Source organism: Lethenteron reissneri, chromosome 27 (assembly GCF_015708825.2).
Source record: "Lethenteron reissneri isolate LAM-NWPU_2019-01 chromosome 27, ASM1570882v1, whole genome shotgun sequence".
Classification (NCBI taxonomy): Eukaryota; Metazoa; Chordata; class Hyperoartia; order Petromyzontiformes; family Petromyzontidae; genus Lethenteron; species Lethenteron reissneri.
The window spans coordinates 657,960-677,836 of NC_083805.1; the positions used below are offsets into that span (position 1 = coordinate 657,960).

General features: G+C 56.9%; 1 protein-coding gene across 1 annotated transcript; it reads left to right on the plus strand.

Annotated features, from left to right (window-relative positions):
- Nucleotides 1-6,000: 6,000 nt before the first annotated feature.
- On the plus strand, nucleotides 6,001-18,567 carry LOC133348270 (SKI family transcriptional corepressor 2-like). The gene is made up of 3 exons (XM_061560992.1): nucleotides 6,001-6,277; nucleotides 8,027-8,081; nucleotides 14,756-18,567. The coding sequence occupies exon 3, from the start codon at nucleotides 14,773-14,775 to the stop codon at nucleotides 17,071-17,073; it is 2,301 nt and encodes a 766-aa protein (XP_061416976.1). The 5' UTR covers nucleotides 6,001-6,277; nucleotides 8,027-8,081; nucleotides 14,756-14,772; the 3' UTR covers nucleotides 17,074-18,567.
- The last annotated feature ends 1,310 nt before the right edge of the window (nucleotides 18,568-19,877 follow it).

Below are 19,877 nucleotides of genomic sequence, written 5' to 3' on the forward strand. Positions count from 1 at the left end.
GGATCACCCCCTACCTCGTGCCAAGTTGAACAGATCACCCCCGCGACCAACCAACACAGTACTGTTAGCGAGCTTCTAGTAAGGTCGACACTGCACAAGGGGGTTGACAGCGCCATGTCCGGCCGCATTGGTCTCCCCTGTGTCGATGTTTGTTATTGTTTGGAACCAAGTTGACCTTCGGGAGGCCTTGAACCGGTTCCCGTGTCACTCGCCACTCATTTTAGCCATGGCCGGGAGTCGAACTCTGTTCTCCGGGGTTGCAGTGCATCGTGCAAGCCAATGCGTCACCGCTCCCCAAAGCCGAATAAACATTGGGAATGCCTCTATTCTGCGATACATTGTGCGAATGTAATGAGCGACAATTGCAACTTTTAGTTTAGCAAAATATCGTGATGTGAGTTTTCGACAGCAACACAGCTGCTGACTATAGTTTGGCTCACATTGGGTACTTTTTTTTCGAGAGCCACCATGGTTAATAGAGGGAATTGCGAGGACATGTTCTATTCACTGCCGTCTTCCTGCCTGTCAGGCAGCCCATCTGGAGGCGGCACGCGTGCCGATGGTCATTACCCAACTCTCCCGCCAGGCGGCAGCCAGAGCCCTCGATTCAAAGAAGCAAATTTAGTGGCCAAATTAAGTGCAGACGCATATTTAATGCGACGGGTTTTTGTTTGTGCACTCAACTCGCTACACTCAAAGAACCCGGTTCAATCACGGACAGTGGCTGAAACGTGGATCTGAACCCAGGGTCTGGGCGTTGCCGGCTCAGCGCTCCCCACTTCCGAGTCGCTGCAAGTCGCACGCAGTCAACCCTGCAGGGGGCCGCACGAATAGAGTAGCCGATACATAATTATTATAATAGGACACCTTAGTGCCAACGTGGACCAACATCCTAACCCACAGCCCGATCAGATCGCCCAACGGAGAAGGGGAGGAGCTACTCGGGGCCTCCACCAACGCCCAAAATTAGCTCGATATCCTGGACCTTGAGGTTTTGCATTCCGCCAGAAACAGTCGCATGCACCCACCGCACAAGTGGCCATCAATCTTATTTAGGTTTATATAGCGCCTCAATTCAATGCGCTTTGGAACAACTATAAAATTGTACATAAGGCGATAGTGATTACAATAAAGCGTGGGGTTATTTACAGTGGTGGTGTCGTTATGGTGATAGGAGAATAGGTGGGAGTGGTTCATGAGGGGTTGAAGTAGGGGTAGTGATATGGGCTGGGGTAATGATAGGGGCATGGATAGGGGTTGGGGTAGTGATAGGGGTAGGGACAAGGGTTTGGGTAGGGCTGGTCGCAGCTGGGGGGCGGGGGCAGGCAGTATCAGCAGGATGGGTAAGGTAGAAGAGATGGGGGTTGTTTTAAGGGAGGAAGGGAAGCAGGTGACAGTGAGGATGATTGTTGTATGTGCAGTGGGAGTTTGTTCCAGTGAAGGGGCGCAAGAAAGGAAGAGCGAGACTGGGCGCAGGGCGAGTCAGACAAATAAGAATAGGAGCGATTCAGAGCATAGAGCACGGGATGGGACAGAGTGAGATATCGCAATCCCATTCACCGTGAGCCTAACAACTGATATCCACCGCCCTGGGAAAGGGACGATGACCGGTGTGCGAGAGGCACGTCCTCCGGGGAGATGGAGCGATGAGGTGGGCCCGCGTGCACGAGGCGCCGGCTGGATTGTTGCATCGCAGGACCGCAAGGGGATGGCGGCGGCTTGTGGAGGTGCTCATCCAGCAGTTGAGTAATCACGGCTGATGGGAGCATTAGCACCATCTGCACAATGTATAGCAACGTGCACCTCCGGTTAGCACGTTTGGCTACGTACGGTGCGAAAGAGGTTCAACATACAACGTGCATACGTAAACTTGCACAGCCCTCGATTAGTCCACTGCTGGATGAGGGCCTCTTCACTTTGTGCATGTCATGGAGGCTAATTGACCATACTTCACCACGCTGGTCAGTGAAACCGGGAGCAGTCGCACGAGACCAAGGAAGTCCAGCACGAGGGGATATTCTGCTGCACTGCCCTCTGCTGCCCTCCACGTAGCCCCGCGACCTGTAACACCTGTTATGCTCGGTGGTGACCCATCCCAACAAGGACTGCAAACGCAAGCCGAGAGCCCAGCCACGAGCCCCCGGCCTCGACGCCGACACGCGGCTGCCCTCTGCTGGCGGCCGTGGGGATGAGACCCTCTCCTGGGGAGCCGAGATCAGGGATGGCTCGAGCTCACCATCAGCCATGACCAGTCATGATCAGGCCTCCAAGTGGAATCGTCGCCATCTCGCGGTTTAAAATCCATCGATCCAACCAGCACACGAGCAAATGACATTGCTCCATCTCCACAGTGGGACGTACTTCTCCAACGCGTTCCAATCCTTTGCTGCCACTCTGTCCAAGTTCGAGGTGTTTCTCAAACTGCAGTCCTCGCGGTCTACCACGGGAACTGTAGGGTTACAAGCTGCATGCGACTTGTGATTGTGAAACGTGTTATGTGGCGAGCTGGAGGGGACGTTGAAGAGCAATGCAACAGCGCGAGAGATGGCAACGGCGTTGGAGAGCCCTTCCTCGTGCGGTGGATAGAGCCTGGGTGGCGACGATGGACACCCATGACACCCGCAAGAAACCATTGTCCCCTCCACAGATTGGGTCCTCTCGTCTCTCCCAGCGGGAGACGCCACCACGCCTGCCGATTGGCGTCTGCAGAGTCAATGTCAAGGGAGAGTCTCAGTCTACGGAAGTTGCCTCCACTCGACAGCTCCTTTGGAGGGTCTACCTAATCACCCAGGGATGTCCTTAACGCTCGTGACGTCACTACGCATCGATCAGCCCCCCTCATTAATATGCATGAGCAGGTGACGTTACTCAATATGGAGTACTCCCCCCCCCTCACTAATAATCATGAGCAAGTGACGTCACTGCACATCGAACAGCCCACCCTAAATCATGAGCATGTGACGTCCTCCAAATGGACCCCCCCATTATTATTAGCGACTATAATTAGCCAAGAATGTCTGTGTGCAACGTTCGTGACGTCACTCCACGTCGACCAGCCCCCCTCATTAATAATCATGAACAGATTACGTCCTCCACATGGACCCCGCCTCATTAACTCATTATTAATCATGAGCAGGTGACGTCACTCCACATGGGGGGCCGAGGCGCCTCCTCCCCCCTCCTCGGCGTCAACTTAGAACCCTCACTTCAAAGGCAGCACCCTCACGTCATCACGCGATCTCCGTCACGCTGTTGTTGAGACATCGAAGTAAAAAGGACGTCATGATGAACAAGGATTATAACCTTTAAATGACATAGGTCTGTGTCACGGCGCCCTGACAAAGTGCACACGCATTGATGCGATGGATATCACGTCGCGCTCTGCTTTTCGCTTGCAGGTTTCAGATTTACTGCAATGCACCCGTCCTTGGATGGGCAAAAGGCGAGTTTGGCATATTCTTCTACGCAGGCCAGACGTCTTCAGAGGACGGTGCGAATACCCACACTTTACCCCACCGTACACGACCTGCCGATGCTCATATTCTTCGAAGGGTTTTCATTATGTAGCGAATGGCTTGAAAATGTACCGTCCAATTTGATTCATTGCTAGGCCATTACGTAAGTGCTTAAAGCAATAATCCGCGTTTTAAAACTCAGCCGTGGCATCCAGAAGATGTGCCCTGCTGAACGTGTTGCTCATTCAGGCGCTCGTGTTTATGTACCGGTCAATAGGTCGAGCCGGTGGGACAGGGTAGAGAAACATTACGGCATCAATGATGCTATTATTTGAGGGGAGCTCACAGAGATATCAGAAACAGAATCTGTGTTTAGGCTAAAGGAACCCGATGAGCTATGAAGGTTTTTTCACAGAGGTCCAGTCGGAGCGGGTCATGATATTGATATCTCATGAATAATAAGGGGGGGTCTTTAAGATATGCATTCGGGGGCTTATATGTATTTTAATTTAGTGGGGGGGGGGGCGGCTCATGAAGAAAATAAATGTAGTTTCTCCTCAGCCCCCCACCCCCCTAGGAGCTGCTTATGAATGAAGGTGGAGCAAGGCAGGTGGGGTGGGGGTGCACTCCTGTTCATGGGGGGGTGTACTGATTAGTAATGTAACTGAGGGTAATCGATGCGAAGAATCCACGACACGAGTGTGGGACCGCTGGTAATCGATACTTTCATTTCCGTGCCAATCCGCGCGCGCGACAGCCAGAAATGTCCCAGCGGCCGGCATCTCACATCCACAATGCCGCCCCTCGCCATGGCTCTACGAGTCGTCCCCTATTTGCAGGCCACAGACCGCCTGTAAAAAAAACAACAACAATAATTTCCAACGAGAAGTTGTGAATCCGTGCGGGTAACGAATGGTGCCCTGATTATTCGATTGGCACGGTGGGTGGTGGCGATCCCATTAAAATTGAATTGCGCCACCACGGCAGAAGTTGTTGGCACTTAATGGAGCAGAACTCGCAGTGATTTATCTCCGCGGCTGATGAGAGGGACTGGCTTGAGAGCCTCGCTCTTTTGAAATGGCAATCACTCTATTCACTGTTGTTGCCCGGAAAGTTCCCTGGGGCCCCGCGGTGGCGAATGCGAACTGCCTCGCCTGGTACGCGGGAAGTCGTGGTCCTGACGCCCGTATATTTGGAGTTTGCATGTTCTCTCTTTCCCCGTGGTCGCGTATGGTTTTCTCCGGGTCCTCCGGTTTTCCCCTCCACATTTAGAATCAACTTCACTCGTTTATAATATTTGGCTGCTATACATTTCCACGTGATGATAAGCCACTTCGTTGAGCTATCATTTGTGGCCAGGTCGCTTCTGAGAAAGAGCTCTATAGCTCTTCTTGGTTCTTTCGAAAGAACCAAGAAGATGAATCCCTGCAGTCACGAAAGCTTTAAATCGAAATTTAGCTCTATAGCTCTGCGGGCCTTACCTGGTAAAATAAAAAATGGGTTTATTTTAGTGAATACTCTAAAGTGGGACCATTAAAGCGATGCCACATCAGGTGGCACCGGCGGGTGAGACACCTGGCCCAGGTTCACGGGAGGGCACGTGGCTCCTCGCTCTCGCTGGCCGCTGGCGGGGCACCTGGCCCGGCCTCCAGCGACTGCTCGTCCCATGCGAAGCGGCTCAATACAACACAGACGCGTGGTCCACACGCGTGCAATCTCAGACAACACGGGGCCACTCCGTTGTATGTGCGTGTGTGTGCAGCTCGAGTTAACACGCACATCAACTAAAACATATTGAATTTCGATTTAAAGCGTTCGTGACTGCAGGGATTCATCTTCTTGGCTCTTTCGGTAAAGTCACGTAGAAGGGAAATAACAAAAATAGTTAATTCGGACGCTGTCTTTCCGACAGCCCTGTTCTTCACCTGAGGACGGCTGCTTGCGTTGTGGCCGAAACGTCGTGAGGATTGTGTTTTATTATGTTTTATTTTTATTATTTTATTATTTCCCTTCTACGTGACTTTACCGAAAGTACCGAGAAGATTAAAAAAAAATTGAAACTTTTTTTTATTTCACCGGGCAAGGCTCTTTTTCAGAAGCGACCTGGCCACAAGTGATACCTCAACGAAGTGGCTTATCACGTGAACATTTATAGCAGACAAATTCGCTGAAGGCATGTTTCTAAATGTGGAGGGGGTAACCCAGAGAATAATCCACGCGACCACGGGGAGAGAGACGCAAACTCCAAATACACGACAGGGTCGGGATCGAACCCGTCCCCTGGTGCGTGCCAGGCGAGGGAGTTAACATCTCACCATCGTGGCGACCAGCCCTGCTGATGAGACGCTGCATGTCGAAACCAATCAAGAGATTTGCTTGTATTGAATCAATGTTGCTGAAATTGTGTGGCTGATTGGAAAAGTACAAAACACTTATTTTTATGCTTAGGGACAGATGTATCCTAATGAGTTGTATCTTCTGCTCGATTGCAATAGTGCACATTTGCATCAATTAATCTGAGCGTCATTAATTAGTGCCAGTTTTAACAGGCGGAGGGGGTGCCATGGCGACGCTGCTCGGGCAGCCCCCGGGGTCCTGGCGGCCGCGGTCACGTGACGCGGCGAGGGCGAGGCGGAGCGCGGCGCCATGGCGGCGCGGAGAGGCTGAGCGAGAGGAGGAGGAGGAGAGGGGATAGCGAGAGAGGATAGCGAGGGGGTAGCGAGGGGGTAGCGGAGGGGATAGAGAGGAGAGCGGCACGAGAGACGGGAGAGGCCTCCTCGCCTCGGCCCCGACCCGTCGTGGTGCGGGATCTCGTCGGCCCGGTGAGTTGGGGCCCTCGCTCCGGACCCCGCGACGCGCGGCCTCGGCCCCCCGAGAGGAAGAGGGGAGAGGGGAGAGGAGGCGCACTGGGGTCCAGGGGGGTCAGGGGGGTTCGGGGAATCGCGGGGGTACAGGGGTTTATGAGGCTGCAGGGGGTCAGGGCATCCCTGGCATGAGGGGAGGTTCGGGGATTTAGGGGAAATAGGGATTATGGGTTTATGGGGTCACAGGGGATGCGGGGATTTGTGGGATCAGGGGGTTCGGGGGTACTCTATAGGAGTACCAGGGATTCGTGGGGTATAGGGGTTTAAGGGATGTCGGGTAATCGGGAGTCCATGGCATCAGGGGTTCGGAGAATCGCGGGGTAACAGTGGGGTCTTTGGGATTATGAATCTAGGGGATCAGAGGTTCACGGTGTACAAGGGGATCAGAGAGGGGGTCCCTGGCATCAGGGGTTTTAGGTAATTAGGGCATGGAGGGGGGGTCGCGGGGTTTAGAGGATAAGTGGTGTGAGGAATTCACCAGATCGGGGCATCAGGGATTCACGGGGTACAGGGGTGTCAGGGATAAGGGATTCAGGGGGGTAGCTGGATTCAGGGTATCAAGGGTTGGTTCGTGGCATCGGGGGATTGTGGTATCCAGGGGGTGAGGCGATTACGGGGTCCAGGAGATTGAGGAGATAAGGGATTCCGAAAATTTGGGGCTCTAGGAGATGAGGGATCACGCAGTTCATGGGATCGGGGGTTGCAAGGGTTCATCCAGCGGATCATACGGGATCCGGGGGACCCCATAGATCCCCTTCTTCCACTTTCCAGTGTCGCCCTGGGCCTCTAAACCCCCCTCTTGACCCTCCGGTCCCCGCAAAGCAGGTGGATGCCCCCCCACCCCCCCTCTGGAGTGAGTGATGGGCGGTGGAAGCCGCCGGGGGTGCGGGTGCGTGTCGGCTTCTGCGTCGTGGGCGAGCGATGATTCGGTGATTGCAGGGTGAGTGCGGTTCTGCTCTGTGTGTGCGTGTTTGCAGTGTGTGTGCCTGGTGTTTGTGGATGTGAGTCGGGTGTGTTCTGCTGTGTGCTGATGTTGCTGTGTGCGCGGTTGTTGTGTCACTGTGCCTGTTGTGGTGCTAACTGCTTTGTGTTAGTAATTGTGTCGGTGGTTATGTTACTGTACGTGTGCTCTCCATAATCACACCATTATAATCACCGCCGTCATTACCACCATCTTTATCATTCACCTCAACCCCATTACAATCATCAACTACACCACCATCAACTACTCCACCATTATCATCATCATCTACACTACCATTACAACAATCAGCGCACCTTGAGTATCGTAGTCATCAATGACATCACCATCATCACCATCGCACCACCGTCACGTGTTGGCGATGGCTTTGTCGTGCTGCTCTGCCCGAGCCGCGACCACAAACTGCTGCCTGCCGATGTCCTCGAGGCACCCGGTCTCCTGGGCTGCAAACACAAACAGGTGCCCAGGAGTTCTCCGGGCACCTGTAGATGATGGGGGAGGCGAGACAGGGGAGCCCAGCTCCTGTCGGTGGAAGATGGTGGGAGATGGGGCCAAGGAGAGACCCCCACTCTGGTGGTTTCGGGAGACGTCTCGGTGGCAGTGATCTAGCCACTGTGATTAAGGTCCCCTTTAAACAAGTTGGGGTTCCTTGTCGGGCAGGTATGAGATGAGACGGGGGCTCTGTTGGATCTGCGAGAAATTACCATGCCTCTTGCTTTTTGCAGGAAGGGAACCCCCCCACTTTGTTCCCGGCCAAGACAAAACAACGATGATTGCAAAGTAAGTTTTCTGAGTGGTCTGTGGATGAGTGAGCGCAGGGACTGCGTGTCGCGTGTGTAACGATGACCGCTTGGTGTGCGCCTAAGTTCGTGTGTTGGTGTTGCGTGCGAGTTGAGTGAGTGGTTGGGTGTGTGTGCGTGTTTGTGGAGGGTTGCGCTTGAGTGTGAATTGACGAGCGTGGAGTGTGCAGTACCCGCAGTTTGTTAGTCTCCTTTTCTTTAATACCACACGTGGCCGACAACCGCACACCATCATAATCTACGGCAACACGACATCACCGACTACAACTACACACCGAAGGTTTACGACCACAGTTACACATCAGCACACAACTACACACAAAACGGTCTAAAGCCACACGCGTGCTCTGCAACTGCCTACCACCATGGCGGACAACTGCAGACAGCACGATTACAATCGCACAGCCACAGAGCACGATTACAATCGTACAAAATCCTGATCTAGAACCATGCAGCACGATGCTCTAACCACATTCCATGGTGGTGAACCACTACAGCCGTGCCCTGTCATGGTCTGAAGTCACACACACAGCAACATCCCAATGGAATGTGTTTGCAGTTCACTGCGTTGCTGATACAATCACAATGCGAGAAGCGGACAGCTGCACGTGTGGTTGTGTGCAATCGTTGGTGAGTGTTTTGGTGTGCAGCCTTTTGTGTGTAGAGGTGTGCGGGTGTCTGTGTGGGTGTTTTTGTGATCGTTGTTGGCTATCAAGTTGGATTGACGATGACTGAGACATGGTTTTTGTGTGTGGGTGTGTTTCTAATTGTGTGGGTGTGTCGGTGCGCGGCTGTGTTTGTGTGTGAGGGTATGTGGGCGTGAGTGTAAATGTACTGTTGTGTACGTGGGTGTGTACCAATGTATTTTCCTTTACGACACTGAGATGCGGAGGGGGAGAGGATGTCCTTGTGCGTCGGATGTTGCGGCCTCTCTCCCCACCTCGCTAACAATGGCCAAAAGAGTTTGTAAGTTATACCCCTCGTCCCACAGGCCCCGAAGCCTTGAGCTACAGGCAACAGCTGCGCAGATTGAAGCTTACAGTTAGAAAATGCCGCTTGGCAGAGAGAACACGGCGCCACGTCCTGCCTGCGTGCTCGCCGCGGAGTTGGCCCTTGAGGAGCATCCTTAAGGTCGTTTGGCTTTCCGGTAATAATCCGTTACGAGGGTAGTTTACTCTCCTGCGCGGGGCTCAGTGTTTCACTCGTGTGTCGGCACACCGCAAAGAGCGGACACCCAGGGGCTCACCGCTTCGTGAGGTTTCCAAACAGGCCCCCTTCGTCTTGTGACTCGACGAGGGTCGAAAGTTCCGAGTGTTCCGAGTATATTCTTTGGGAGCACGGCGACTCGCGCAGTCGGGATAGACCGAGAGAAGACAGATCGCGCACGCACACGCGTGCGCTCAAAACAAGAGAGAGGCCACAGCTTGTTTTTTCCGAAGCAAAATCTGCGTGTGTAGGCGGTGGGGGGGGACTAAGAGACAGCGCAACCGATGGGCACAAAGCAGGTGCTCCCAGGTGGTGCAGCCGGCAGGGGGTTGCGGTGTTGATGGCGGCGTGTGGGGAGGTGGCGGGAGCCAGGGTGGTGGTTGACGGGTGAAGTGGGTGCCCTTGAAGTGACATCACGAGTGTGACCGCACGAGAGGCCCGAGGAATGCGGAGAGGGACCTGAGAGTAGCCGTTGCTGTTGGGATGGCCGGCCGGCTGGCTGGGTAGTGGAGGGGGGGGAGGTAGTTGAGGGTGGGGGGGGCGAGGGGACTGCCAGTGCCACGGTGCCCCGCGGGGCGCAGGCCCCATGACCGCCTGGCACTGCACAACGCCCCCCCTCCCACCACCTCGCCCGCCCATTCTACCTTCCAGGCAAAGCAGCAGAAATAATTAATGCGGCATTTGAATAAGAAAAAAAACAGGTTTCAGAAAACATTGATTTTGGCTCGGATTTGATGCATGGTGGTGCAGCGATGGCAGATGCAGGATTATTTTATTTAGACTGATAAATCACCTTGTGCGAAATTAACCTAACGCTTGGCTTGAACACTCAAGCGCATGCATTTAAAAGCATGCATGTGCGTGCATTACCATGACCTGTTTAACACCCAAGATGCCACCTAAATGTGGCTCTTGTTGTCGCTGTCACACAGACAGCAGCCGTCGTGATTTAGGGGCCGCACATCACATGTTCGCTTAATTACGATTTTAGCCAGAACCGTCCCTCTGATAGCAGCGGAGGTTCGCTACGATCGAGGGTTAGCGCTATCTCCCCCATGCCACACGGTCACCGACGTTCTTTGCCCGTCTTTGTTGTCGTCGTTTAGATGTCGCATGTGTATAGTGTGCGAGTGGTGCACAAGCGGTGCTTTGTCGAACTTCTTGCAACGCGGTAACATGGCCCAGCTGCAGCGCGTTCGCCACATGTTTGCAGAAATTTTCAGTTCTCAGTCGATAGGCCACCCTGGTTATCACTGCGGGTACACGGACCGTAATGTACGACCTGCCTTCTGCCTCGCTGTTATAGGCCCCGTGACGTCATTCGAAAAGAGAAGGCCATTGTGTGCTGGCGTCATACTCCAAATTTGAAACAGTGCCTGCATGTTGCTCAATTAAGATTACGTGGCAACATTGCCCCCTACTGTGAAGCAACTGCAGACTGTGTGAACGGCGCCTTCCTTCTCGATGGCCTTGCGCAATAAGAATGTACTCGGTTACTATTCAAACATTTGCATTCATTATTTGAGGCTGTACGTGGCCATTCAGGGCCTTCCCGTGCCTGACAAATGTGTTTATCCAGGCTGTCTGATGGCCGCGCGTTGTCGCTGCGAACCGCTTAGCCACACTGTGCGCAGATTAGCCGCGGAGCACTGCTCAGGCGAGCAGGGGTGAGCGGAAACAGTCGGGATTGGAGCTGTGAAGCCTGACCCTGCTCCCTGTCTAAACAAAGTAACTTCCCAGGTCTACACTGCCGAGAAACGCCGCAGGCCTCCTCCTCTTCCCCGCCCCCTCCACCACCCCGCTTCCCTCACTCTGCGTGACAGAGTGGGCCGTGATGTAAAGCCTGGAGGAAGCTCTGTTCCCTGGCAGTGTGTGCGTGCATACATGTGTGCGTGATCGGCTGTCATCCGAGACGCGGTATGAATGGGATGGCCAGTGGCGGTGGAGTCTACCCCTGACCGCGTAATGCTGTGCGCGACACCTCGCCCATCTCCTCCACTAAGCCCCGGGTCGCTCTGTCTGCTGCAGCCTGCGGAATGCGATCCCTCCTTTAAAGACACTTGGACCTTGGCAAATTGTTTCGACCGGACTTTGTTTTTCCTCCTGATTTTCTGCCGAGGCTGGGAATCTCGCAGACTCTGTGTAAACTTAAACCCTAACTCCCCCACCACTCCCCCCTCCGCCCCACCCATTTCCACCGAGTGGGCCTTTTGAGCAGGCACGGCCGAGTTGGCTGCGCCGTGGGGCGAAGTATGCCCAGCTACCGTGCCACTACGAGGTTGGAGTGAGTGTTGCAGGCATGCCACGTTGGCCATTGCACAAGCGCCTGGCTCGGTGTGCAGAGGCACCTGGGCCCGCGTGGACCCAGTGAGATATGGTACAAGGAAGGGCCTCATCTTCTTGGTTCTTTCGGTAAAGTCACGTAGAAGGAAAATAATAAAATTAAACATAATAAAATAATTCTCACGACGTTTCGGCCACAACGCAAGCAGCCGTCTTCAGGTGGAGAACAGGTCTGTCAAGTAGACAGACTCTGTAGACAGACTCTTCAGGTGGAGAACAGGTCTGTCAAGTAGACAGACTCTGTAGACAGACTCTGTAGACAGACTCTGTCTACTTGACAGCCCTGTTCTCCACCTGAAGACGGCTGCTTGCGTTGTGGCCGAAACGTCGTGAGAATTATTTTATTATGTTTTATTTTTATTATTTTATTATTTTCCTTCTACGTGACTTTACCGAAAGAACCAAGAAGATGAATCTCTGCAGTCACGAAAGCTTTAAATCGAAAAAGGAAGGGCCTTTAAAGGGAGGGATGCCATTGGGTGCTTTCTGTAATAAGAGACAGATAGTGGTGGTATAGGTGATAGTGTCTATGGTTATAATGATATTGGTGGTGGTCATAGTAATTTTAACCGTAGTGGTGATTGTGGTATTTATTACTATGGTTTTTATAATGACAATGATGAAAGCGGTGTGGTAGTGATATTGTTTATGGTGATGGTAGTAGTTGTGGTGGTGACGACAGTGATAGTAACCGTGATAGTGTTAGCGATGGTGATGGTAGTAGCTGTGGTGGTGGCACTGATGGTAACCGTGATAGTGTTAGCGATGGTGATGGTAGTGGTGGTAGTGATAGTGATGGTAACCGTGATAGTGTTAGCGATGGTGATGGTAGTAGCTGTGGTGGTGGCGGTGATGGTAACTGTGATAGTATTAGCGATGGTGATGACAGCGATGGTAGCAGCGGTCGAGCTGGCCATGCACAACGAGCACGGTACGGCCGCGACTCCGTTTGGTGTGACCTGCAATACCCAGGGCTCTGTCGCTGCGACTCGTTGGCATGCCATCACCACCGCGCGCCGCTCTGTTGTGCATTAACAGCCGCTGCTGTTGTAACGGCAGCAGCTATCGGCCCCGGTGAGAGAACGCGGAGATGCGGGCGGGCGGGCGGGCGAGCGAGCGGGCGTGTGTACAGTGCCAGAGAGGAATTATTTACAGCGAGACGCGAATAGCGCATGTACATCAAGAGCGGAGATGTGGGAGGGCGCAACCGTGCGTAGTGGAATAGATAATGACCTTCCATTCTACAGAGAGCACAACTCGTGATTTTTACAGGAAGCCCCGAGTCGGCTTGAGGAAGATGAATGAAATGCAAATACGTTGGCCTTAAAAGCCGCTTAGTCAGAGAAAAGATAAAAGGATGTAATTAGGTTCCCGACATGTCAGGCTCGCTGCGGCAAAAGAAGCCGAGCGGCGCTAGTAATTAACACCCGTGAAACTCGCCGGCGCTAACGATTGATGAAATGTTTAATTAGAGGTGGCGACAGCGTAGGTCGGCAGAGGCCCGTGCCACGCTGCGGGCAGCCCTGACGGGCCCCGTCACTCGTGTGCACGCGCGCGCTCGTCCTGCCGCGCGACGACACCGGTTTCCCAGTCACCTGATAGAGGAGTGACCCGGCGGTAAGTCTCGTTCCGCCCTCGTCTCTCCGGGGACAATGCAACGCGATTGTTCGTGAGAATAATGACGAGCGCTCGTGGGAGTGAGGGGACCCCCCCCCACCACTCCCCGAGTCTTCCCGGCCAACGACGAACAACGGGAAGCACACACCGCGCCCCTCTGGGTTCGGGTTATGTGTTGTGACTTGAGCACGGAATGTACGCGTATTCACACTCTTCGAGTATCCGCGCGTTTTGTCTTTTCAAAAAAAGAGGCCAAGAGTAAATAATCCGGATCCGTGCCCTCGCGTGTCGTGAGCGTAAGAACCAACGTTGATTATTTTTCCACTGCTATTTGGCCAGGATCGACATCTCCCTAGGCAAGGGCTTCCTCCACACAGCCGCAGTGCGCTGGGTTTATGACGAGGTTCAGCTGTGGTGGGCCCGCTCGCTTGGTTCGTGTGGCCTCGGTGCGAGCGCGCTGGAGGGAGAGGCCGCTCACAGACTCGCACCGTCTCCGCGCCACTCACTGCGCCGGACCCACCACGGCCTCTCGGGTTTTTTTTGTCACCGTGCCAAAGGATGCATTTTGTGCGGCGGGCAGGCGGGAGAGCGGGTGTGACGTGCTTCTTGAGGGGCCAGTTGTGATGAATTGGGAAACGGGAACAAAAAAGCTTTTATGTGTCGGCACAAAGCGCCGAGTTCAGTCGGAGTTCAGAGAGGTGCGGCGAGCAGAGCGGAGGGCAGGGGAGCCAGCGCCCACCCTCGCTCGCAGTGGCCGCAGGGAGAGAAGGGATTCTATCCCAACGTTCATTTTGGTCGGGGTGGTCCGGGGTGGTGACCGGAAATCTCACTCCAGCCGTGGCCACTGTTCGTCTCGTGCCACCTCCTCCCGTCAACAGGCAACCCAGAAAAATATGCGGCCAGAAATTTAGCCCTAGTATTCATCAAGGAATTGGGTTACACAGGGCTTCTATATGTCATCGCTCAGAACAGCTGCAGAGTGATCACCACGGAGTGAGTTGGTGCAGTTGGATTATTTAAAAGAGACTTCCTGGCTCTTTACAAAACAACTACTGGGTATACCACATTCGCTGGAGACACAGGCCATACCTGTGCCCAGTGTCAATAAAGTAGACAATTCTTGACACCCACACGTACATGCGTACATACTAGCTTATCAGGTGCACAACCAAAGTTTACTTTAAAATGCCGCGTGATTTTGTCGTCGTAAGCTAAGCAGATTTGAGTCTGGATAGTGCTTGGGATGGGCCCTTACGGGAGAGGAAGCGCCCCTGAGCGATGGGAACGGCTCCTGCACAGGTGCTGGGTGGATTCTCGTATCGTGGAACCTTGAAGGATGGCGGAAACTTGGGCAGGGCCTTCATTGAGCATTGTCGCTGACCATGGCTGAGGATGAGTTTGGTTATAACTGATATTGCCCGTGGTGATGTGCATCTCTGTGTGTGCGTATGTGTTTGTTTGTGCGCGTCTGTGCCTGTTGCCGTGCAGGTGAGCGCGCGGTGGAGATGGGCACTTGCCGTCTGCCAAGCCCCGCAGAGCTCGACGCGTACGCACGCAAGGTCGCCGACCGCCCGCTCACCGTCAAGATATTCTCAGGGAACGTGAAGGTGCCCCAGCGCAAGGTGACGCGCCGCCGCGTCAACGGCCTCGAGGTGCCCAGCGCATCCGCCAGCGCGCAGCGCTACAGCCCCTACCCGGCGCCTGGGAGCCGCTACCAGGGCCTGCTGGCGCTGGTGACCGCCGTTCCGCAAGCCTCCGCACCCAAGTCTTCGTCGTCGCACGGCAGGAGAGTCCGAGACATGTCACTGCCCGGAGCGGGTAACGTTCCGTCGTCGGGTTTCACGATGCCGACTTCTGGTGCCGGCGGGGTCGGCGGGAGGGACAAGGCGAGTGCCGAGGCCAGGACGCGCGAAGCGGCGGCGGCGGCGGCCTCGCTGGCGCTGCCTTGCGCCGGCCGCCACCCTGCCGCCGTGGCCGGCGGCTCGCTGCAGTCGGGCGCCGTGCAGACGCTGCACAATAACGCCTTCCCCAAAATGGACGCCAAAGAGGTGGCGCCCATCAGAGTACCGCGCGCCGTGGCCGCGCCGCCCGCCGTCGCGTCCCACGGCGTGTCGGCCCTGTGCGAGGGCGGCCTGCCGGGGGCCTACGCCGGCAAGTCCAGCACGGTCTCCTACAACCCCGGCGGACACTTTGCCAAGCCTCCCGAGGCGAGCGGCAGCGGCGGTCTCAAGGCGATCCACCTCCCCCCGCTGTGCCAGTCGGCGCTGCCCGCGCACGTTCTGCCTTTCCCGCACCTGGGCGCGGGGGGGCAAGCGGCGGGGGGGGCGGGCATGGCGTACGATGCGCAGAAGCCGCGCGCCGTCTTCTACTCGGCGTACGGGGCGGTCGGCGGCGGGAAGCCTTTCGACCCGGCGCTGATGCCGCCCAATGTGACCATCTCGGCGCTGCCGCGCAACACGCCGCACCCCTTCTACGCAAACCTCCCCTCCATCGACGCCGTCGTGAAGCAGATCACGGCGCAGAGCCTGGCGCAGGCCTCGCAGCAGGGCGAGACCTCTGTGTGCCAGATCGACGACATGCGGCTCAAGGGCCACGACCAGCAGAAGGGGGGGCGTCCCAGCGCCGTGGACTGCCTGGGCGGGCCGCTGGGCTCGCTGATGGGTCCCGAGCTCGGCTCCGGAGACCCGTCCTCGCGGGGGGGCGCCCCCCAATTCGGCGCGACATCGGACGCGCAAGGCGACGAGTCGATCGTCGAGAGACTCCTGTCCTTCTCCACGGAGATGGGCAACGTGCCGGCGGGCGTTGGCTTCCACTTCCCGTCCCCGCACTGGCACGGGGGGATGCCCCCCCTCCCCGCCGCCCCCTCCTCGGCTCAGGGCTACCAGCAACAAACGGGCGGCTCCGGCTTCCCGCCCCCCCCTTCCAGCGTGCCTCAGTCCGTCGGCATGAGCAACGGCTTCATGTCGGCGCACGGCGGCGGCAACCAGCCGGGGCCCAGCCGGGGGGCGGCGGTGGGCTCCGCCTTCCACCACCACAACCACGGCCACCACCACCAACACCACCACCACCACGCGGGCCACTCATGCGGCGGTACCATGGTCCAGCAGCACCAACAGCAGCACCAGCAACAGCAGCAACAGCAGCAGCAGCAGCAGCTGCACACAAACAGCGTGGGGCCCTTGGGGCAGAGCTGCCGGGATGTGAACGCACAGCCCAGCACGAGTCTACCTCTGGCCCTGTCGCTGGGCCACGGCCCGGCGCAGCTCACCGACGCCGGCCTCGGCGCCGCATCCGCTCAGGGCTTCCTGCACCCCTCCCACCACCACCACCACGTGCAGCACTCGTTCATGCCGCCGTCTTCCGTCGGGAGCAAGGTGGCGTCCGCCGCAGCACAGGGTCACCACAACCACCAGCACCACCACCGCCAGCTGCACCACTGCCCCGGCTCGGCAGCCGGGTCCAGCGTGGCCCTGCACGCCCACTCGCTGGCGTCGCAGAACGCCCTGTCCCTGCACCCCGCCGCGCAGATGTCCCACCCTTCCCTGGGCATGCCGGGGCAGGTCTCGCACCTGTCCCTTCCCACCTGCACCGGCATGCCCATGCCGACTACGTACGGGGGACCGGGCCTGCCCTCCTCCGCGCAGGGCGTCGCGGGCAGGGGCAAGGCCGGCGGGCCGACGGGGAGGGACGGCCTTCCCAGCGGCATGCACGTGGGGGGGCTGTCGGGCCCCGAGAGGATGGAACACATGGGGGTGCCCACACAGAGCCTCTCCGAAAGCTACGGGGGGTGGCCCGGGCCCAGCTAGACCCGGCCCGTCAGCGTGGGCTTCGCGATAGTCTGGGGGTCACGCCGCGGTGTCCGACGCCCATCCGCTCCCGCCGCGCGTGCGCTCGCTGTAACGTCGGGACGACCCGGAGGTCCCGGTCGAGGAAGCCAACGGGGCCGGCGCCTCCGCACACGCGGGCCGGGCTCAAGGGCCCTCGAGTTGCGCGATTTAGGTTTGGTTGCCTGCGCCCTCGCCCGTGGCCACGTGGCGAAGGTGGCGAAGGCGGCGGTGGGGCTGGCGCTCCGACGTGAACGTTACCTCACGTTCGATCCTAATGCGCGGCGTCGTGCCGGAGCGAGACGGGACACGGTGGTGCGGTAGTGGGCGGGGGAGGGGGGATACTGGGACCGGCCTTGCGGTGTGGAGAGCCACGTGGGGGGGCAGGAAGGGGGGGGGGGGGGCAGCAGCGTGAGGGCAGAGCAAGGAGCCAGCAGCCGCCGGCCCGTGCTGAATGTAGAGCGCTTTGCACTCGTTGCCAGTACGACGACATATCACTCCAGCATCCTGCACACTTGAACGCGAGCGCGGGCGGGCGTGCCGCGGCGTCCCCCTTCCCCCCCCACCATCCCTCGTCACCCCCCCACCATGCCCGAACCGCCCCCCCCCTTCTCCTCGCTCCACCCTGTCACACTGCTCCCCGTCGCCTACCCCAAGCCCTCCCGCCACTCCCTCAATACCCTCCCCCCACCCCGCACCTCTCCCATCTCCTCCGCACCTCCCGCCTCGCCCTCTCGCTGCAGCGCGCCCACGCAGCTTCCTGCATGTGCTGCTGCTGCTGCCGCCGGGTGCAGCAATACCTCTCCCTGCTGCCCCGTGCTGCCTAGCGCGCATTTCCCTGCTGCTCACTCACTTGCTTCCCACCCCCTGCCCCCCCAGGTGCGCGCGGGAAGCAGAGCTGCCCTCGCGACAGCAGTTATTAACACTTGATTGGATCGTCTCTTTTTGTTATGAAGATTTAGCCTTAATCCTGTACTTTTCATGCTGTGACCGGCTTATTAGCGTAAGCTACTACTCGTAGGTGCATTAATTAAAATGTGATCTTTAAGTTGTGATCGTTAAGTTAATCGTTTAATTTTTTTGACCAAACGGGAGACGCCGTCGCGCGCCGCTGCCACCGCTCTTGGAGTACCGCTGTAGTTGCCTGGGGGGGTTGGGGGGGAGGAGGAGGATGGAGGCTGTTGATCAATGCTTGAATCGTGCAAATGCATCTCCTCGTCGTGTTTACAACTCGTGTTTCTGTTGAGGGCGCCGGCTCAGCGGCAGCACCACCCCCACGTGGAGCGGAGGGGCCCTCGCCGGGACGCCCGCGGTGCCACTGCTGGCGCCCTGCTTCACGCGGCGGCCGTGAAATTCCCAATAATCGGAACCAAATCGAGACATCGTGAACACGAGAATATATAATAATAAGAATAATAAGAATACTACGTTAATAAGTACGTTAAAATAATAAATGCAAATAAAGAGCTGATCTGATGCTGGCTGCTGGTGCTTTGTGAAGGGGGCCCTGGGGCTGCATCGAGGCAGGACCCGGGCCTTGGGTCGGCGTGTGGGATGCGATGCAACCTGGCGGCGGCGGAGCCGTCGTGTGCAGGCGGTGCAACTGGGACTTGGCAGGTCCCGGAGGGGGCCACTGCGAGAGGGGCCCAAGCTCGCTACACCAGTGCTATGAGCGCAACACCGTCGGATTAGCTCGGCAATTTCCTCACTCAAATAAGCACTGAGGTGGTGTTCGTCTCCTGTTTGCAGCTCTCAACCCTTCCCATTCCTACGGCGGGGACGAGTCCGTCGAGAAGGAACACACTAGGCTTCCCTATAAGGTGGTACTCGTATCTACTGCCAGCGCGACGATGGGATGAGTCGAGCCCAAACAGGATTTGAACTCCCAACGTGCGTCTTGCGAGCCGCTCGCTCAACCGCCGAGCCACCTCTGGCTGGCGTGGATCCATGGAGCCTGTGGGAGCGCCGCTCCCTCGGAGCAACGAGCCACCGCGCACCGGGATGGCACGCCAAGACGCCGTGTGGGTGGGAGACGGCCTTGGGCCTGGACGGTGGAATGGAGTCGGCTGTCCCTGTTCCAAGTCCATACGTCAGACTTCACTCTGGCTGAAGGCCTCTCCTCCGCAGGAGAGCTCCGCCCATCATCTGTGTCCGGCGTGTTGAGACGCCGTCGTGCTCTCGTGTGCCGTCTTCTAGGCCACGTCGGCTCCCGTAAGCCGGTTCCAGCGCTGCCTCTTGACACAAGCACTCACTCGTCGATGTCACCTACCACGTCCGTCTTTGTCTCCCTCGCCCTTCCCGAGGAGGTACGGCGGTGAGGCCGCGTGTGAGCCCCGCGCCACGAGGGGCCCGCACGCGGCCGACCGACCGACCTCGTTCTGCAGCATCGCGTGCCATCCAGAAGTTCTCCTGTTCAGAATTCTCTCGTCCGTCCTTTTCTCAGCACCCTCGTGCGTTTTTGAGTTTCGTTCCTAAAGAAGCTGCCGACACGTGGAGTGAAACTTGGCGTTGCTCGGCACGACGCAGAATCGCATCGGAGCGGCACGGCCTTTCCCGCGTCGCCCCGTTGTCGTCGTTCCGCTTGTTCACCCAGCAAAGCCTCAACGAGTCTCGGCTGCTTTTCAGGAGGATCCTGCCAATTTTTCGCAGTCATGGGCCACGTTGCTGCTGCAGGTGATTCGAGTTGAGTCATTTGTCAGCAGTGGGATGTTTTGTCCAGTACGGGTTACATTGTAAAGGGTTTGGTTTTTATTTCTAGCTTCCGGAGGAAACCGGAGAACTCCGAG

What these genes read in the sequence shown, in the direction of transcription:
- LOC133348270 (XM_061560992.1), top strand. Translation starts at nt 14,773, where the DNA reads ATGGGCACTTGCCGTCTGCCAAGCCCCGCAGAGCTCGACGCGTACGCA.